The sequence below is a fragment of the Salmo salar genome, chromosome 29 (assembly GCF_965601325.2).
Source record: "Salmo salar chromosome 29, fSalSal1, whole genome shotgun sequence".
NCBI lineage: Eukaryota > Metazoa > Chordata > Actinopteri > Salmoniformes > Salmonidae > Salmo > Salmo salar.
In genome coordinates this window covers 2234435-2253442 of record NC_138319.1, presented here as the reverse complement: position 1 = coordinate 2253442, position 19008 = coordinate 2234435, and the positions used below count along the sequence as shown (strand labels likewise).

Below are 19008 nucleotides of genomic sequence, written 5' to 3'. Positions count from 1 at the left end.
GACTTTGGCGATGTCATTTACAAAATAGCCTCCAATACCCTACTCAATAAATTGGATGCAGTCTATCACAGTGCCATCCGTTTTGTCACCGAGCCCCATATACTACCCACCACTGCGACCTGTATGCTCTCGTTGGCTGGCCCTCGCTTCATTCTCGTCGCCAAACCCACTGGCTCCAGGTCATCTACAAGACCCTGCTAGGTAAAGTTCCCCCTTATCTCAGCTCGCTGGTCACCATAGCAGCACCAACCTGTAGCTCGCGCTCCAGCAGGTATATCTCTCTGGTCACCCCCAAAGCCAATTCCTCCTTCGGCCGCCTCTCCTTCCAGTTCTCTGCTGCCAATGACTGGAACGAACTACAAAAATCTCTAAAACTGGAAACACTTATCTCCCTCACTAGCTTTAAGCACCAGCTGTCAGAGCAGCTCACATATTACTGCACCTGTACATTGCCCATCTATAATTTAGTCCAAACAAGTACCTCTTCCCCTACTGTATTTATTTATTTTGCTCCTTTGCACCCCATTATTACTATTTCTACTTTGCACTTTCTTCCACTGCAAATCTACTATTCCAGTGTTTTACTTGCTATATTGTATTTACTTCGCCACCATGGCCTTTTATGCCTTTACCTACTTTATATCTCACCTCATTTGCTCACTTTGTATATAGACTTATTTTTCTACTATATTATTGACTGCATGTTTGTTTTACTCCATGTGTAACTCTGTGTTGTTGTATGTGTCAAACTGCTTTGCTTTATCTTGGCCAGGTCGCAATTGTAAATGAGAACTTGTTCTCAACTTGCCTACCTGGTTAAATAAAGGTGACATAAATAAATAAAATAAAAAATCTTTGACCGATCTATCGAAGCGCAGATCAGAGTAAATATATTTCTTGCAGGAGACGGAGAAAGTAGTTTATAAATAGTTTTCTTGGTTATACAACTTTATTTTTGTGTCCAATTAGTGCAATTTATTTCAATTTGCCTTGCTAACTTCAGTAGCAAGTAGCAGTAGCTAGCTAGCTACCAGCTCGAGTGTGCAGTTTTCACCGCCAATGTTACTACAAATGATTTTAAACTTTTTGTTGAAGAACACCTTTCATTCTGTGGGGTACACTGAAAAGGTGCGAATTAAAAACGAGGGTCGACCTCTGCCTGAGATTAGTTTCATGAAGAAGGATGAAATGGTTCAATACCAATTGGTATCAAAATTATAGCTGGTTAATAGGGAGCTATTCATCAAGGCACCTGATCATGTGGACGAAGGTTTGAGTATTCAAACTGGAGCTTGACAAGGCGGATAGGACGCTGCGCTGACAACACACACACACTCTGGCCTGGCTGTGAAAACTAGGCCAGGGGTACTCAAATACTATTTGGAGAAGGTCCGGTCACACATATTTTCTAAAAGTCATGATGGATATAGTAATTTATCGGCATGGCAACAAACTCCCACCCCGCCTTAAACGGTCTTCAACTATCTGTGAACACTGGGCCTTTAAACAAACTTAAACAGCTCTGTCTGTCCCCCAGGTATCCTGCATGATAGCTTGGTTTGTGCCGTCTTGGCAAGACTAAGACGATAACACACTCTGTTATGGCTGTGAACACTAGGCCTTAAACAGCTCTGACTGAGTCCCCCAGGCTTTATGCCTCTAGCCTCATACCAGATCTGTTTGTGCTGTCTTGCCAACTGCTATGGCCGTTGTCTTTGCCAAGCACAATGACCATAGGAATTGGCAAGACAACACAAACAGATCTGGGACAAGTCATCTGCCCTCCCTAGAGTTTATACCCATGGACAGGGATTGTTCGCAATTACAGCAACTCGAAGAGCCTCATCATTCATTCTTTCATCCTTCCACTTTACTATATCCATCAGGCTCTCTCTTTTTCACCTCTCTCTCATGCATGACCTATACCCAGAGATGACCTCCCTCCCTCCCTCCCTCCCTCCCTCCCTCCCTCCCTCTCTCTCTCTCCCTTCCAGTGGGATGCCATTATTAAATCTCCCATTGCCTTATGGCCTGGCGGTGCACATGGTCTGTGAAGCTAGCTGTGTTCAGCCTCTTTCTAATGCAAGTGAGCATCTCCTATACCCAGAAATGACCTATTATATACTCTGTGTACTTTGGAAGAAGGGGACAGTCGGACGATATCATTATCCCTTTGAAAAAAGCCCTTCATATAATAATAAATACCTCTTCTTCTCGTTCCCTCTCTGTATTGCTCTTTTTTATCCTCCCGTTGGTTGGTTTGCTAAAGGCTGCGTCTCAAACTGGCACCCTATCGCCTATATAGTGCAAACAGGATCCTACGGTCCCTGGTCAAAGGTAGTAGACTATATAGGGAATAGGGTGCCATTAGAGACGCAGTCAATGTGATGTGGAAATTTGGGTTGTGATGTAACTGGAAACAGGGAGCGCTTCCAGTGGCAACAAATCCTTGTGTTTCAGCTCTGTATCCCTGTGGCAGAGAGAGAGAGAGAAGAGCGGAGCAACGGTCTGGGAGGATGACAAATGGCTGGAAATCAACAAAGTGCTCCCGTAGCGAACCTCCGCAGCCGCGCTCGGCATCCCTCTCTCCTTGCTCAACTCCAGCGCCACAGATTCCAGATAATCTACATTCTTGACATCAGAATGGAAAAATGTACTGTTAGACTAGGAAGAAATTGAATATGGCCATTCTTGTCAGATCCCTCATAGCTCCATTATTAGCTGTGCTGCCTGTGTGTGTCTGTGGAAGCTATAAGGCAGGCAGAGCCTGAGGTGCTCGGTGAGTGATAAACAATATGGAGATCTGCCTCTCATTACCCCGGCTATTAAACAGACATTACCTTGTTCGACAGCAGTGGGAAGGGGTTGGATGAGAAGAGAGAAGGGGATGACTGGAATCACATACGGACAGAGAGACACATACACACAGTCGCCCCCCCCCCCCCCCCCCCCCCACACACACACACACTCATTAGCGACATTCAAATAAAGTATCTGATAAAGCAGTTGTGTCTTCAATAGATTTCCATGTGTATGTTTGGTGTATCTAGCCCCCACCTAATCTCGTCCACCAGCCAGCTCTCTCTCTCTCTCTCTGTCAATTCAAGCCCGGGGACGAGGTTAGCCCCCACCTATCCCAGATGTGTATAGCAAAGTCCCCTTATCTTTTAATGCAGCCGCGGACCAGTAAACCTTGATAGAACGTGCAGGTATGGCCCAGAATAACATAGTAAACATTAATTGTCTTTAATGAAAGGGCATTAAATCAAATCAAGCTTTATTCATACAGCACATTTCAGAAATGGAATGCAACGCAATGTGCTTTACAGGAATAAACAAAAAACAATGAAAATCAAAGCTGAAATATTTACTACACAACAAACATAAGATAAAAAAAAAGTTAAGAATTACACAAACTGAACAACTAAAAAAGCACTCTAAGGAAAAGGCTTTGGGATAGTTAAAAGGCCAGTGCCAGAAGACTTGAGGGACCTAGTGGGTACATAACGTAAAAGCATGTCTGACATGCTTTTCAGTTATTGGGGTAACACAATCGTGGATTGATTTAAAAAAGCAATAGAATAATCTTAATATTAATTCTAAAACTCACAGGCAGCCAGTGCACAGACCTTAAAACCGGTGTAATGTGTGCTCTCCGTCTGGTCTTGGTCAGTACCCGTGCTGTAGCATTCTGTATGTTTTGCAGTTGACCAATTGCTTTCTTGGGTACAGACAGGAGAGTATTACAATAGTAAAAGCCTGCTTGTAATAAAAGCATGGATGAGTCTCTCTGTATCAGCTAGAGAGAAATTGCTGCAACTTGGCAATGTTCCTCAGGTGGTAAAAAGCTATTTTGGTCACATTCCTAATGTGTGATTCAACATTTTGTTCAGAATCTAAAATAACATATGGGTTTTTTTACCTGGTGTTTTATCTTTATTGTCCATTAATTAAAATATGCGGCTAAATTCTCTCTCTGTGCTTTGGCTCCAACAATAAGTACTTCAGTCTTGTCTTGATTTAGCTGGAGGAAGTTATGAGCCATCCAAGTATTTGAATCACTAATACAGTCTAATAATTTATCCGTGGACCTAAAATCCTCTGGTGGCACAGAAAAGTTGGATATCATCTACATATCAGTGAAAATCAATGCTGTGCTTTCTGATAACGCTGCCAAGGGGGTAACATATATGAACTGAACAGTACCGGACCCAAAATCAAACCTTGTGGAACACCACATGTGATATGTATTTTCTCTGAGTTATGTTCACCAAGGGTGACAAAAAGCTCAACCCACCTCTCCAGTCTGTCCAGAAGGACATCATTGTCAAGTGTTGAATGCAGCACTTAACTCTAGGAGTACAAGGGCAGAGAGCTGTTTGGCATCTATGTTGGCTCTAAGATAATTTACCACTTTAACTAAAGGCTGTCTCTGTGCTGTGGTGGGCACGAAAACCAGATAGAAATTCTTCAAAAATATAGTTGGCACTTTAAAAATTATTCAGCTGTTTGAACACAAATCTTTCCAGAATGTTGCTTAAGAATGCAAGTTTGGAAGATTGTCCGAAATTGCTAATAGCTGAAGAATCTAGATTACTTTTCTTCAGAAGGGGTTTCACCTTAGCGGTTTTTAGTGCAGTGGGGAAAGTGCCTCTGAACAAGGAGTGATTAACAATAGCTTGCACTTCAGATATGCAATTAAAAACTGTTTTGAATAAGGTGGTGGGGATATGTTCGAGAAGGCAGATAGAATGCTTAAGTTGTGATATCACTTTCCTGAGCATGTCTGTGTTATCCAGGTAAAATAAATCCATAGTGCCTTTGTGTGGTTGGCTTGAGCACATATCAAGTTTCTCATGGTCCTGTGTGGCTCAGTTGGAAGAGCATGGTGTTTGCAATGCCAGGGTTGTGGGTCTGACTCCCACGGGGGACCAGTACAAGTATGACTAAAATGTAAAATGTCTTGCTTGACTCATCCCCAGCCTAATGTTGGTTATCTCTGAAACATGCTGCAAACTCATCACATTTAAATGTGGAGGAAAGTTTACATAGGTTTGTGGGGGTAGGACTTATCAGGCCATCAATGGTCAAGAAGAGCACTTCCAAATTATTCTGATTAATAGTGATCAAGTTAGAAAAATTTGCCCATCTGGCATTTCTAATTGCCTTGTTATATATGCCAAGTTGCTCTCTCTCTCTCACATCCGCTCTGCAATGTCTCTTTAATTGATTCGTTTCCTCACTCATCAAAGGGGCTCTCTGTTTCGATGTGTTCTTTTTCAACTTTACTGGAGCTATGGCATCAATGGTTGCCTTTAATTTGCCATTAAAGTTATCACCAAAATCATCACAGGAGAAGGCAGGATAGGTGGTTGAGTACTGTTCATACACACAATAAAAATCTGTAGCAACTTCAGAGGTAAGATAGCATTTCTTAATAATGTGTTCAGTATTACCCTGTGCTATGGGCAACAAAGTTGTAAAAAATACACAGTCGTGATCAGATACAGTAACATTAACAATAGAGGATATGTCAATAGAAAGCCCCATGGTAAAAACCAGGTCCAGAGTATGGCCGTGGTTATGGGTGGGCCCAGTAACGTGTTGGATAAAGTCCATAGAGCTCAAAAGATCCATAAATGCAATGGCCTTGGAGTCAGTCTCTTTGTAAAAATGAATATTAAAATCACCCAACACAATGATTTTATCATAGTTCTCAAGGTCAATAGACAATAGTTCAGATAAATCAGTAAAGAAAGTGGGGCAGTACTTTGGTGACCTATACAGGGTTACGGCCAGCACTGGTGACTGACATTTAAACATTATAGCATGATACTCAAAAAACCCAAAGTTGCTAAATTAAATGTCCTTACTGCTGAGTGCATTAGTAAAAATACAGGCAGTCTCCCCACCCTGTTTCCCTTTTCTGTTAGCGTATGAAAAGCTGTAGTCCGGGGGGAGGCTTCAATAAGAGTGGCACTACAGTCTGATGACAGCCACATTTCAGTGAGAAACATGCAATCATCAGAGTATGTATCCCAAATGGGCCGCTGTTCACGATATAGTGCACTACATTTGACCAGGGCCCAAAGGGCTCTTGTCAAAAGTAGTATACTATATAGGGAATGGGGTGCCATTTGGGAAACAGGCAGGGTCTTGAGATGAGCCTATCAGAGGGTAGATGGATGCTGGTGCTGGGCTGGACTCTGATGGACAGTTAACAGGGCATTGTGATGAGACATCAAAGATGAGTTTGTCAACAGCCTCAGTTGGATCGTAATCAAACACTAATGTCCCACTAAAGGGATATAACTGTTATCTGACGAAGAACAGCAAAGGTAATCCAATTTTTCTTATAGTAAATCTGAGTTTGGTGAGCACCAAACTTGGTGGGTGTCAAATTAGCTAGCCTGTGACGGCCGAGCTATCTACTCAGAATATTGCAAAATGTGCTTTCGCCGAAAAGCTATTTTCAAATCTGACACCGCGATTGCATAAAGGAGTTCTGTATCTATAATTCTTAAAATAATTGTTATGTTTTTTGTAAACGTTTATCGTGAGTAATTTAGTAAATTCACCGGATGTTTGCGGTGGGTATGCTAGTTCTGAACATCACATGCTAATGTAAAAAGCTGTTTTTTGATATAAATATGAACTTGATTGAACAAAACATGCATGTATTGTATAACATAATGTCCTAGGAGTGTCATCTGATGAAGATCATCAAAGGTTAGTGCTGCATTTAGCTGTGTTTTTGGTTTTTGTGACATATATGCTTGCTTTGAAAATGGCTGTGTGATTTATTTTTGGCAGGGTACTCTTCTGACATAATCTAATGTTTTGCTTTCGCTGTAAAGCCTTTTTGAAATCAGACAATGTGGTTAGATTAACGAGAGTCTTGTCTTTAAAATGGTGTAAAATAGTCATATGTTTGAGAAATTGAAGTTATAGCATTTTTAAGATATTTGTATTTCGCGCCACGCTCTACCATTGGATATTGGTGAGGCGTTCCGCTAGAGGAACGTCTGTCCCTAACAGGTTTTAATGAGTGTGTGAGTTTGTGTGTGTGTATCTGTAACGACTCTCGTTGGTGGTAGGAAGAGTAGACCAAAGCGCAGCGTGGAAAGTGTTCATGATTCCTTTATTCACAAAACACGTAAACAAAATACCAAAAGGCGAAAACGAAAGTGCACAGTTCTGTCAGGCACAGACACTAAACAGAAAACAAGATCCCACAAAACCCAAAAGGAAAATGACAACTTGTATATGATCCCCAATCAGAGACAACGATAGACAGCTGCCTCTGATTGGGAACCACACTCAGCCAAAAACAAGGAAATAGAAAACATAGACTTTCCCACCTGAGTCACCCCCTGACCTAACCAAACATAGAGAATAATAAGGATCTCTAAGGTCAGGGCGTGACAGTATCAGGCCCCATGCACAGAAAACAGCAGCCATTAATTACATCTAGACGTTCCGCTAGCGGAACACCACTCCAATATCCAATGATAGGGCATGGCGCGAAATACAAACTCCTCGAAAATCCGAAAACTTCCATTTTTCAAACATATGACTATTTTACACCATTTTAACCTCTCTAGGGTAGGGGGCAGTATTTGCACGGCCGGATAAAAAACGTACCCGATTTAATCTGGTTATTACTACTGCCCAGAAACTAGAATATACATATAATTGTTTGATTTGGATAGAAAACACCCTAAAGTTTCTAAAACTGTTTGAATGGCGTCTGTGAGTATAACAGAAAACCTGAGAAGATTCCTTACAGGAAGTGCCCTCTCTGACCATTTCTTGGCCTTCAACACTCTCTTTATTGAAAACTGAGGATCTCTGCTGTAACGTGACAGTTCCTACGGCTCCCATAGGCTCTCAGAAGGCGGCAGAACGTTGAATGATGACTTTGCAGCCCATTGCTGAAAAACAGTAGCGCATTTGGATAGTGGTCGATCAGAGAACAATGAGACTGGGGGCGCGTGCACGAGACGACTCCATGTTTAATTTTTTCGTCTTTCAACGAAAACAGGGTTTCCCGGTCGGAATATTATCGCTTTTTTACGAGAAAAATCGCATAAAAATTGATTTTAAACAGCGGTTGACATGCTTCGAAGTATGGTAATGGAATATTTAGATTTTTTTTGTCACGAAAAGCGTCGGGCCTTGGAGTCACCCTTCGGATAGTGTCTGACTATTTCTGGCTGGGTACTCTGCTGACATAATCTAATGTTTTGCTTTCGTTGTAAAGCCTTTTTGAAATCGGACAGTGTGGTTTGATTAACGAGAGTCTTGTCTTTAAAATGGTGTAAAATAGTCATATGTTTGAGAAATTGAAGTTTTTGCATTTTTGAGGTATCTACTCAGAATATTGCAAAATGTGCTTTCACCGAAAAGCTATTTTAAAATCGGACATATCGAGTGCATAGAGGAGTTCTGTATCTATAACTCTTAAAATAATTGTTATGTTTTTTGTGAACGTTTATCGTGAGTAATTTAGTAAATTCACCGGCAGTGTTCGGTGGGAATGCTAGTCACATGCTAGTCACATGCTAATGTAAAAAGCTGTTTTTTGATATAAATATGAACTTGATTGAACAAAACATGCATGTATTGTATAACATAATGTCCTAGGGTTGTCATCTGATGAAGATCATCAAAGGTTAGTGCTGCATTTAGCTGTGGTTTGGGTTTATGCGACATTATATGCTAGCTTGAAAAATGGGTGTCTGATTATTTCTGGCTGGGTACTCTGCTGACATAATCTAATGTTTTGCTTTCGTTGTAAAGCCTTTTTGAAATCGGACAGTGTGGTTAGATTAACGAGAGTCTTGTCTTTAAAATGGTGTAAAATAGTCATATGTTTGAAAAATTGAAGTTTTTGCATTTTTGAGGTATTTGAATATCGTGCCAAGGGATTACACTGGCTGTTGAGTAGGTGGGACGCAAGCGTCCCACCTAGCCCATAGAGGTTAAAGCATCGGCGAGCAGGTCATTGAAATCAGTCCTAGCAGTCAGTCCTGCTATCGGTCTCTTTCTCTCCCACTCTCTCTCCTGGGGATGCATTCCTTCTCCTCACAGATTTGAAAAGTGTTTTAAACACAAGCATCAGGCCAGCTCCAACAACCACACACCTCCTTAATCCGCTTCCAAAGTATTTATTAAAAACTCTCAAAGCCACACTGTGTTTGTTTCCAACGTTCAGCTCCCCTCACAGTCATATTTTTACATGCCAGTTTTCCCGTTTTTTATAGTTTTTTCAGGTTAATTTTTTCATTATTTAGTTTAATTTATTAGATCTTAATTTGCGAGAGAGGGCTGTTGTTTTTTGGGGCCAAGCAGAGCTGAACCGGTGTAAGAGATAGAGTTAAAGAGAGAGACAGCAAGAGGGAGAGAGATACAGAAAGAGAGTGAGAGAGAGAGAGAGAGAGAGAGAGAGAGAGAGAGAGAGAGAGAGAGAGAGAGAGAGAGAGGAGAAAGAGAGATAGAGAAAAATACAGTGAGAGCACGAGGGACGGACAGAGAGAGCGAGAGAGAGAAAGAGTGTGAGAGAGAGAAAGAATACAGCATGTTCCTAAGTAGGGAGCCCTTCTGTTCCGTCCATTTAGTCACCCCATATTTATTCACCAAATATCACGAGAATTGTTAAACGACACCCATGGATACACACACCATGAAGTGCTGCGCTTAGTCCACACATATGCACACACAGCCCTATAGAGACACTAGACAGAGTGCTGTGCTCAGCTCAGTCCTTTCACAGTGGAGGGAAATATTAGCATTAATAAGTCTCTAGTTGTGGTTTCTCTTTTATTTCATCAGAGGCTTTGGGGAGATCTGAGTTTCAGACAGAGTGAGGGAATAGGCTGGCTGCCATCTCATTTGCTCCTGGTGAGCCCCCATAAGCCCTGGTGATCGGCTGTGCTGTTAGGGCCCTCATATAGGGAGGAAGGGAGCTATAAATGTGTCAGTCACCTGCCTGTCTACTTGTGTCTTTCTGACACAGCCAAACACCGAGCTACCTACCAGCAACACCAGCAGCACTGAAAGGACTACAGATTTACCTGTTTGAAATATGACAGGAAATACTGGTCCTACAAGGTCACCATCTATCTATATTGTTCTTCATGTCTACAAATTGGCGGAATACTTAATATACACTATATATACACAACATTTATGTGGATTTGGCTATTTCAGCCACACCCTTTGCTGACAGGTGTATAAAATCTAGCACACAGCCATGTAATCTCCATAGACAAACATTGGCAGTGGAATGGCCTTACTGAAGAGCTCAGTGACTTTTAACATGGTACTGTCATAGGATGCCACCTTTCGAACAAGTCAGTTAGTCAAATTTCTGCCCTGCTAGAGCTGCCCCGGTCAACTGTAAGTGCTGTTACTGTGAAGTGGAAACATCTAGGAGAAACAACGGCTCAGCCGCAAAGTGTTAGGCCACACAAGCTCACAGAACGGGACTGCCGAGTGCTGAAGCGCGTAGGGTGTAAAAATCGTCTGTCCTCGGTTGCAACACTCACTACCGAGTTCCAAACTGCCTCTGGAAGCAACGTCAGCACAATAACTGTTCGTCAGGAGCTTCATGAAATGGGTTTCCATGGACGAGCAGCCGCACACAAGCCTAAAATCACCATGCGCAATGCCAAGAGTTCACCACCATTGGACTCTGGAGCAGTGGAAACGCGTTCTCTGGAGTGATGAATCACGCTTCACCATCTGGCAGTCTGACGGACGAATCTGGGTTTGGCAGATGCTAGGAGAACGCTACCTGCCCTCATGCATAGCGCCAACTGTAAAGTTTGGTGGAGGAGGAATAATGGTCTGGGGCTATATTTCATGGTTTGGCCTAGGCCCCTTAGTTCCAGTAAAGGGAAATCTTAATGCTACAGCATACAATGACGATTCTAGACGATTCTGTGCTTCTAACTTTGCGGAAACAGTTTGGGGAAGGCCCTATCCGGTTTCAGCATGACAATGCCACTGTGCACAAAGTGGGGTCCATACAGAAATGGTTTGTTGAGATCGGTGTGGAAGAACTTGACTGGCCTGCAAAGAGCCCTGACCTCAACCCCATCAAACACCTTTGGGATGAATTGGAACAGCAACTGCGAGCCAGGCTTAATCACCCAACATCAGTGCCTGACCTCACTAATGCTCTCGTGGCTGAATGGATGCAAGTCTCTGCAGCAATGTTCCAACATCTAGTGGAAGAATTCCCAGTAGAGTGGAGGCTGTTATAGCAGCAAAGGGGGGACCAACTCCATATTAATGCCCATGACTTTGGAATGAGATGTTAGATGAGCAGGTGTCCACATACTTTTGGTCATGTAGTATACATGTAATAGATATTACCAGAACCGCATGAAAAATTGCATTCCAAATATCTATGCGTAAATACACCTGTATTTGTCCCCCTCGCGCCCCCTCACCTACACAGCTGCACCTCCTAACTCTCCATGTCTCCTAACTCGCTGCTAAGATGACAATTACACCCGATTATTAACATCTGTCTATCACTTTCCTCACTGGGCTAAAACCACTCACACAGTCCACTCTACAATGCTCTTTCCTGTAACATCGCAGGTGATCACAGGGCGTGGAATCTGTCACTACACCAGATAAAGCTCGGTCTCTCACCTTCCTTACTGAGCTAAGACCACTCTAACAACCCTGTTGTTGTGACAGTGTTACCAGACACAAGTTGTCACAGGGTGAGGAATATGTCACTAGAGCAGCAATCCTAACCTTAGTCACAACATTCTCCTTGCTTCACACCACACAGCTCTATGGCACGTGGTTCTACGCATTTCACCCGTAACGCTTTAACTGGACGATCGATGAGGATGGATGGAGAGATGGGACGGAGGGGAGATCCCTTACATGTTTTATTTGGAAACAGGGTCTTTGCCAGTAATTGCCTAAAATGACTATAATAGTAATTGATGGTCTGGCTTTTCACTTTGTCTATACGAATTTCCACAATGGGTACGTAAACTCTGTCGATGTCTGGACAACCGAGACAAACACACTCTTTATCCATCTACTTTGTTTTTTTCCTGCGTCTGTCGTTCGTTCGTCCCCCATCTCTTTTTCGCCCACCCCTTTGTCCTTTTGCTCCTCTTTGTTGAGTTGTGGTTGAGAGAGAGTTGAGAGATGAGAGAGGGAAGAGGTACACCTGCAATAACATCTGGTAAACATGTGTATGTGACCAATAACATTTGATTTGAAGAGGTGGATGCGTCTGCACACAAACACTCACACGCGCATGCATGCACACTCATAGACAAGGAGACAGGCTCCAAGTGGAGCAAGGGTTGACCTCTAACCTCTGACCCCTGACATCATCTGTCTGCGTGTTGACAGACCTGACATGTTCCCCTCTCTGACATCACCACAACGAGGCAGACAGAGTCACTGACACATGGCGGGAGGACGTATGTGTTAGACATTATCACTCAGAGACAGACAGATGTCGTGGAAATGAGTGTGTGTGTGTCTGTCTGTGTGTGTGTGTGTGTGTGTGTGTGTGTGTGTGTGTGTGTGTGTGTGTGTGTGTGTGTGTGTGTGTGTGTGTGTGTGTGTGTGTGTGTGTGTGTGTGTGCACGCGCGTGTGTGTGTGTGTGTTTGACATTAGTCTGCTGTGAACACCTGTGAGACCTTACGAGACCTGTGGGGCCTGAAGGAGAGCATCAGAAGAGTAGTGAATCACGTCACTGTGCCATTGTAATGCATTAGGGATAGGGTTCAGTGTTGTAAATGTACTGTAGGGGATGGGGTTCGTTGTAATGCCTAGGGGATAGAGATCAGTGCAGTAGATATGAGGAGATACTACATTTCAGTGTATAGCCTATGGGTGACAGACTTCATTTAAGTGGGGGTCGAGGATGGTACTCAGAGGATACAAGGTTCAGTGTAGTAGTTGTAACCGAGTTCAGAGCCGTGGTTGAAGACCAAAAGGTTCAGGGGATATAGTGGGTACTACAAGGCTTCTTTGTCATACCTACAGGAGAGACAGTATTCAACACATGGGAATAAGGAGCCGGGTTGAGTGTGTACAGCCTAAAGGGCACAGAGTTCAGTGCAGTGGATGAAAGGGATAGGGTTCGGTGGATATAGTGGGTAGGAGAGAGTGAATAGTGAATAGGGAACAGAGTTCATCACATCCCATCAGTACCTGAGTCATTTCCAGATCCGGTGGCCAGGGCCGGCATGGTTCCTGCTTGGCTGTGGAATATCACAGTGGGGTTTGAGAGTGGCACCGCAGTGCACAGCCACACAGGCGCAGCCGGTAGGGGTAGGGTAGAGTGTAAGGTTCTGGTCACTCCTCTCCGCTCCTGTCCTCTACTTTCCTCTCCTCTGTCTAACTCCTCACTCCCAGTCTAAGCTGTCGCTTTCCAGGATTCATGCCATGGGCATCCGGTGTTCCCTGGAAGAGAGAGGAGAGAGCAGAAATGTAGGCACTGCTCGTCACCTCACCGCATCCACCGTCACATGCACGAATGTGTGTATGTGTGTGTATGTATGGGATAGTAGGTTGTTGGACCTGGAAGAAAGCGGATGTACGCATCAATGAAGGAGGTTGTTCAGCAGAGGAGAGCAAAAATGTGTTGGACCATAAACATGGAGGGTCAACTGTGAACACACATATACACACACACCCTATTCCAGCTCTTCGTTATTCCCCCTTTCAACGGTCAGGGGAAACATAGGAAACACAATCCGGCTCACGGGTGAGAGGGAGGGGAGGGAGAGAACACCACAGAGCAGACCTGTGAAAAATCTAACGAGCGTGGTAACACGTCGCTTCGTAAATACAACCAGTCAACTGTGAATCAATCCATCCACATACAGGAGGAAAACAGCAAGAACAAGGGGAAAAATGTAAAACAAATAAAAACGTTAAGAGAAAATCATTTGGCCGTTAATCTCCCCCTCAGATGCAGCAAGGGTACACCCCCCCCCCCCCCCCCCCAACTCCGGCCTATAAAACTCAGCGGAGGAAAAACAACTCATGTGCTGCTAGGCTAATTGGAAGAAGATTCCCTGATATTCCCGCTATCCCTGAAAGATGTGTGTGTCCCTGTTTCAGGATTCTTCATCGAGGAGGTGGAGGATTCCAGGAATGTCAGGAGTCAGGACACCACAGGAGGAAATACACACTTCCACACACGGTAAATACACACACACACGCTCTCAATCACACACACACACACAAACACACACACACACACACACACACACACACACACACACACAGTCTCTCTCTCTTTTTTGGACAGTAAACAGGCCTATATAACATGACATAGATCATGAGTGATAGCTGTGCAGGTGGGAATGTGTCAGTGTGCTAGCTGCAGTCAATAACTCAGAGCGCTGGGTCTGACGGGGTCAGTCAGGGAGCAGGCCTCAGAGCATATGACTTATTGACCTCTGTACTCGATCCAACCCGGTAGCGCAGCTGCAAGCTGGCATTAGACACACACACACACACACACACACACACACACACACACACACACACACACACACACACACACTAGGGCTGGGGTTGTGGTGGGGTCCACTGGGAGGCCCCAGCCCCTCGCCCTCCCAGTCCCTCATACACCCCTCCTCGACCCTCCACCCCTCCTCGACATCCTCCAGCCCTGGCTGGCCTTGACTCACGCCCACACCTTGTTATTAAACCCTTTACAGCTCCGCCACACACACACTCCCCTGTATGCTCCATTTCTCCCCCTGGCCACTTCACTAGACCCTAAGGGCCCCTACCTACCATGTCCATGTCCCTCTCTCTCTCCATCCACTCTTCCTCTCCTTCTCCTCATATCTCCCTCCCTCGCTAACCATGCCACTCAGGTCTAGGCTACTGAATGCTTCCCCTTAGCCCAGGCAGCCATCAAAGCCGGGCTGTAAACGTAGATAACAGTGGCCAGCCAATAACATTTACCCTAAGGCTCCTACCTAACAACATGGGGCTCAATGACCCACGCTAGACTTGCCCCCTTCGAAGTCATGTGCCGGTTTACTCCACTCTCTGTTTGATCCCCCCCATGATACAACACAGGTAGCCCAACACAGGATGCCTTAAAGGCAGAAAGGACCAAAAAAGTATTAATTATCTGACATGAGCCACAGCCACCTCTCTGGTCCTCTCTACCTCTCTCTACCTCCCTCCCGGCTCCCGGAGTTCTGACAGCTTTTGGCCCTGTGCCGAAGCGACGATGGTTCTGAGGTGCTGTGTGTCAGGGTGTTCTAGCTAGCTAGCACCGCTAACACTCAAAAGAGCTTCCAGGCAGCTCCACCATGCTCTGTTCTCTCTCTCAGGCCAAAATATCTCCATCAGGACCCCTATTCAGCAGGTTCAACACACACACACACACACACACACACACACACACACACACACACACACACACACACACACACACACACACACACACACACACACACACACACACACACACACACCTCCGTTGGACCCCTGAACGGAGCCCGATGGAGCAGAACACACACTGGGTCAAAGGGTGTTGGAGCGTGAACTAACTATTCCGCCTCAGGTCTCAGGCACCTGGCTCTGCTGTGTGCTGTTCCTATGTGGCTTGGGGCTTTAGCTGTATTCTCAATGTGTTTGGAGAAGCTGCAGAGTTGTTTTCGATTGAAAAACACATGCAGAACTAGAGTGTTTCCCAGCACATACAGGAGCCACACACTAACACACAACCCCCAGTGGAGCAATCTGTATCCTGTACAGGAGCGAGTGCTACTTGGCTGTGGTGTAGATCACGGACGGAAGGTTTAGCCGCCCTGAATGTGTATAAGCACACACACAAGTCTAGGTGTAAATCTGCGGCAGTGCCAGTTCACGTTGCGTAATGGTGTCTGACATGCCGGGTTGTGAACGCACCTCGGGTACGACCGTTGCTCCAGGTGAGGCAAAAACCTGCTGTGGAAAATATCACTGCAACAACATGAGCCAGGAAAGACCGCAGGCAAGCCCGCCAGGCCCGGTCATTTAAAACATAGACGTTTAGTTCTAGCGGTTTGAACTCTAAAACATAGGCCCTAGACGTTTGTAGGCCAGGAGTTTTAGAAATCCGGGGGTAAAACGTGGTGAATTCACAGATCAACAGTAAAGAAGGTATCACTTTTCTGTTCTAATGGAAAGTGTAGGACGAGGGACGATTCAAACCTTGCTACTCCTTTGTTACGCCTGCTAGATTTGTAGCACAGCTGTCTTTCTGCACGGGGCTTGGTTTGTGGAGACTGGAGAGTGAGAGAGCCACAGAGAGCGAGAGTACATGTATAGACCAAACTGTCCAGTGCAATCAAAGTTCAGTGATGTTCCACACAATAAGCCTACATACATCCCATAAAATGCGGCAAAGAGACCAGCAAAGACCAGGCCTGCTTCCCAAATGGTACCCTATTCCCTTTGTAGTGCACTACTTTTGACCAGACATCCGGTCAAAAGTAGTGCACCATATAGGGAATACGGTGCCATTTGGGACACAAAAGGGTCAGCTCAGCGACAGCAGGCGCCTCAGGCCTGGACCACAGGATCCTACAAGATCTCTCCAACAGCTCTGCTACTTTGAACACAGAGGACAAAAGCAGCAGCAGTCACTGAGCTCATGTCAAAAGAATTGTCCCGTGCTAAATCAGCTCTGTATTTCACAGTCACAGAGAAGGGTAAGGGACAGGGGTAAGGTTTAGTCATAACAGTATGATTGGAATGACAGACAGAGCGGGACCTGGTAGGGAGATTGATCTGCCTGCAGTGCAGGGCTGCAGGAAAATCGGTTGTAGCGGCTTTCGGGAACGGCATCCCTAGGAGGAATTACAGCAATATTCCCAAATTAAGTGGGATCCATCTTTCCGTCCAGGGCCTTGGAAAGGCCAGGAAGAGTGCCGCAGCACCGAGAGCACCTGAGACTTTTACAGTGCCCGAAAGGCCTGTAACCACTGAACTTGAAGACATAGTCCAAGTCAAGATGCTGTATTCAGCCATGCCTTGGTTCGACTCTGTACAAATCACAGAGAATCAGGTTTGAGTGTAGAGGGGGGGAGGCAAAGCAACTTTGCCATGTGGAAAAGAAAAGAGCAAGGAATGAGCCTGATTGTAAGGAAAGGTATGCCTTCTACTTCTCTACTTGTCCCATGTGTGACACACACAGCGCCCTGAAATGGTGCTATCGCCATCTAGTGGCCCAATATCCAACTACAGCCAGAATCCCCTCTACTCTCACCACTACATCACAGCTGTAAGTAACCCTGGACAAGAGAAACTTCAGCACCTTACCAAACAAAGGAGACACAATGTATCTGTTAGGAGACACAATGTATCTGTTTTGTCTTACTCAGTGTGAAACCTGAAGTCTGATCAGTTATTTGAAGAGAAAACAGCTCAAGGGGTAAAGAGGGAGGGATATGGAGGATAGAGAGAGATGGGGGATGAAGAAAGGTTGTTATTTTTCCCCTTTTCAAAAACAGGTCCGGCCAGGGCTAGGATGGGCGGGGCCGCCAGGGACCCAGCTGGAAGTCGAAGAGAAGGAGAGAGAGGGAAGGAGAAAGAGCGAAGAAGAGTGGAAGAAAAACAACAGGGTATGAAAACACACGCACTTCCTCTGACATCAAAATAAACTCTATTATCCTCAGAGGTACACAGATGATAGCCTAAGTTAGTCCAATGTCTTGCACTGAGCGAAAAACACCAGCAGTGCATCTCATTCTCTGGAACACAACACATCCTTGGCCGCACCAAACATGAAGACGAGGTGAGAGGAAAACGTGTAGTGGTCTCAAGTGAGACATGGAGAGGGTCTGTAAATGAACACCATCTTTCACAGGCAGCAGGCGTAAATGCTTCAGAATCCAGGCAGGCTCAGGCTACTCATTCCCTGGGTTGTCAGTGTAGAGTAAAGGGTAGGAGTGGAGTCGGACGGCCCCAGGGTGCTGTTGGGAGATTGAGTTTTCTCCGTGGAGGCAATCCCACGCGGGGTCAGAGGAAGGCCAGACACTTGTCGGGAGGATTATAGGGCCACTGCGTCCCATCCATCTGTCACACAAACTCACACACATACCCAGCGAGTGATACTGATACTGATCCTCCTTCTCCTCACATGACAGGGACTAGAGCCAACAACCCCCACTGCTCCATCTCGTCCTAGGCTGCCACAGCTTCTCCAGTTCTTAGCTCTTAGAGTGTGTGTGTGTGTGTGTGTGTGTGTGTGTGTGTGTGTGTGTGTGTGTGTGTGTGTGTGTGTGTGTGTGTGTGTGTGTGTGTGTGTGTGTGTGTGTGTGTGTGTGTGTGCGCGCTCTGGTCAAAAGTAATGCACTAAATAGGGAATAAGGTGCCATTGGGACGCATCCATGGGTTTGCTGTGATCCTGATAGTGTTTAATATAACACAAATCCAGTCTCATGGAATAAAGACGTTTTTTAGTGCTCTAAGATAAAGTAGCCTGCATCCCAAATGGCACCCTATTCCTTAGTGCACTACTTTTGACCAGGACCATAGGACTGGATCATTGCTACTCTGGATCATTGCTACTCTAACTTCCGCGACGCATACATAGCCCTCCCTCACCCTCCTTTCGGCAAATCTAACCATGACTCCATTTTGTTTCTCCCAGCCTATAGACAGAAACTAAAACAGGAAACGCCCATGCTCAGGTCTGTTCAACGCTGGTTCCAACCAATCTGATTCCACACTTCAAGATTGCTTCAACAACGTGGACTGGGTAATGTTCCGGATAGCACCGCACAACAACATTGATGTATACACTGATTCGATGAACGAGTTTATTAGCAAGTGCGTCGGTGATGTTGTACCCACGGTGACTATTAAAACCTTCCCCAACCAGACACCGTGGATTACATTTACATTTTAGTAATTTGGCATGACTTACAGAGCGAATTACAGTAGTGAATGCATACATTTCATACATTTTATACATTTCATTTCATGCATTTAAAATA

General features: G+C 45.0%; 1 protein-coding gene across 7 annotated transcripts in view; it reads right to left on the bottom strand.

The window, feature by feature from the left end:
* Positions 1-19008, bottom strand: part of LOC106590020 (MAGUK p55 subfamily member 7) — a 278198-nt gene that overhangs the window by 160144 nt on the left and 99046 nt on the right. For all 7 annotated transcript variants that reach the window (XR_014383065.1, XM_014180502.3, XM_082970645.1 and 4 more), the window contains one exon: positions 13205-13456. Coding sequence is in view for 6 of the 7 variants with exons in the window: in XM_014180502.3 (XP_014035977.1) it covers positions 13205-13241 (37 nt within the window). In the remaining variant the exon portion in view is untranslated. The remainder of the gene's footprint in view (positions 1-13204; positions 13457-19008) is intronic.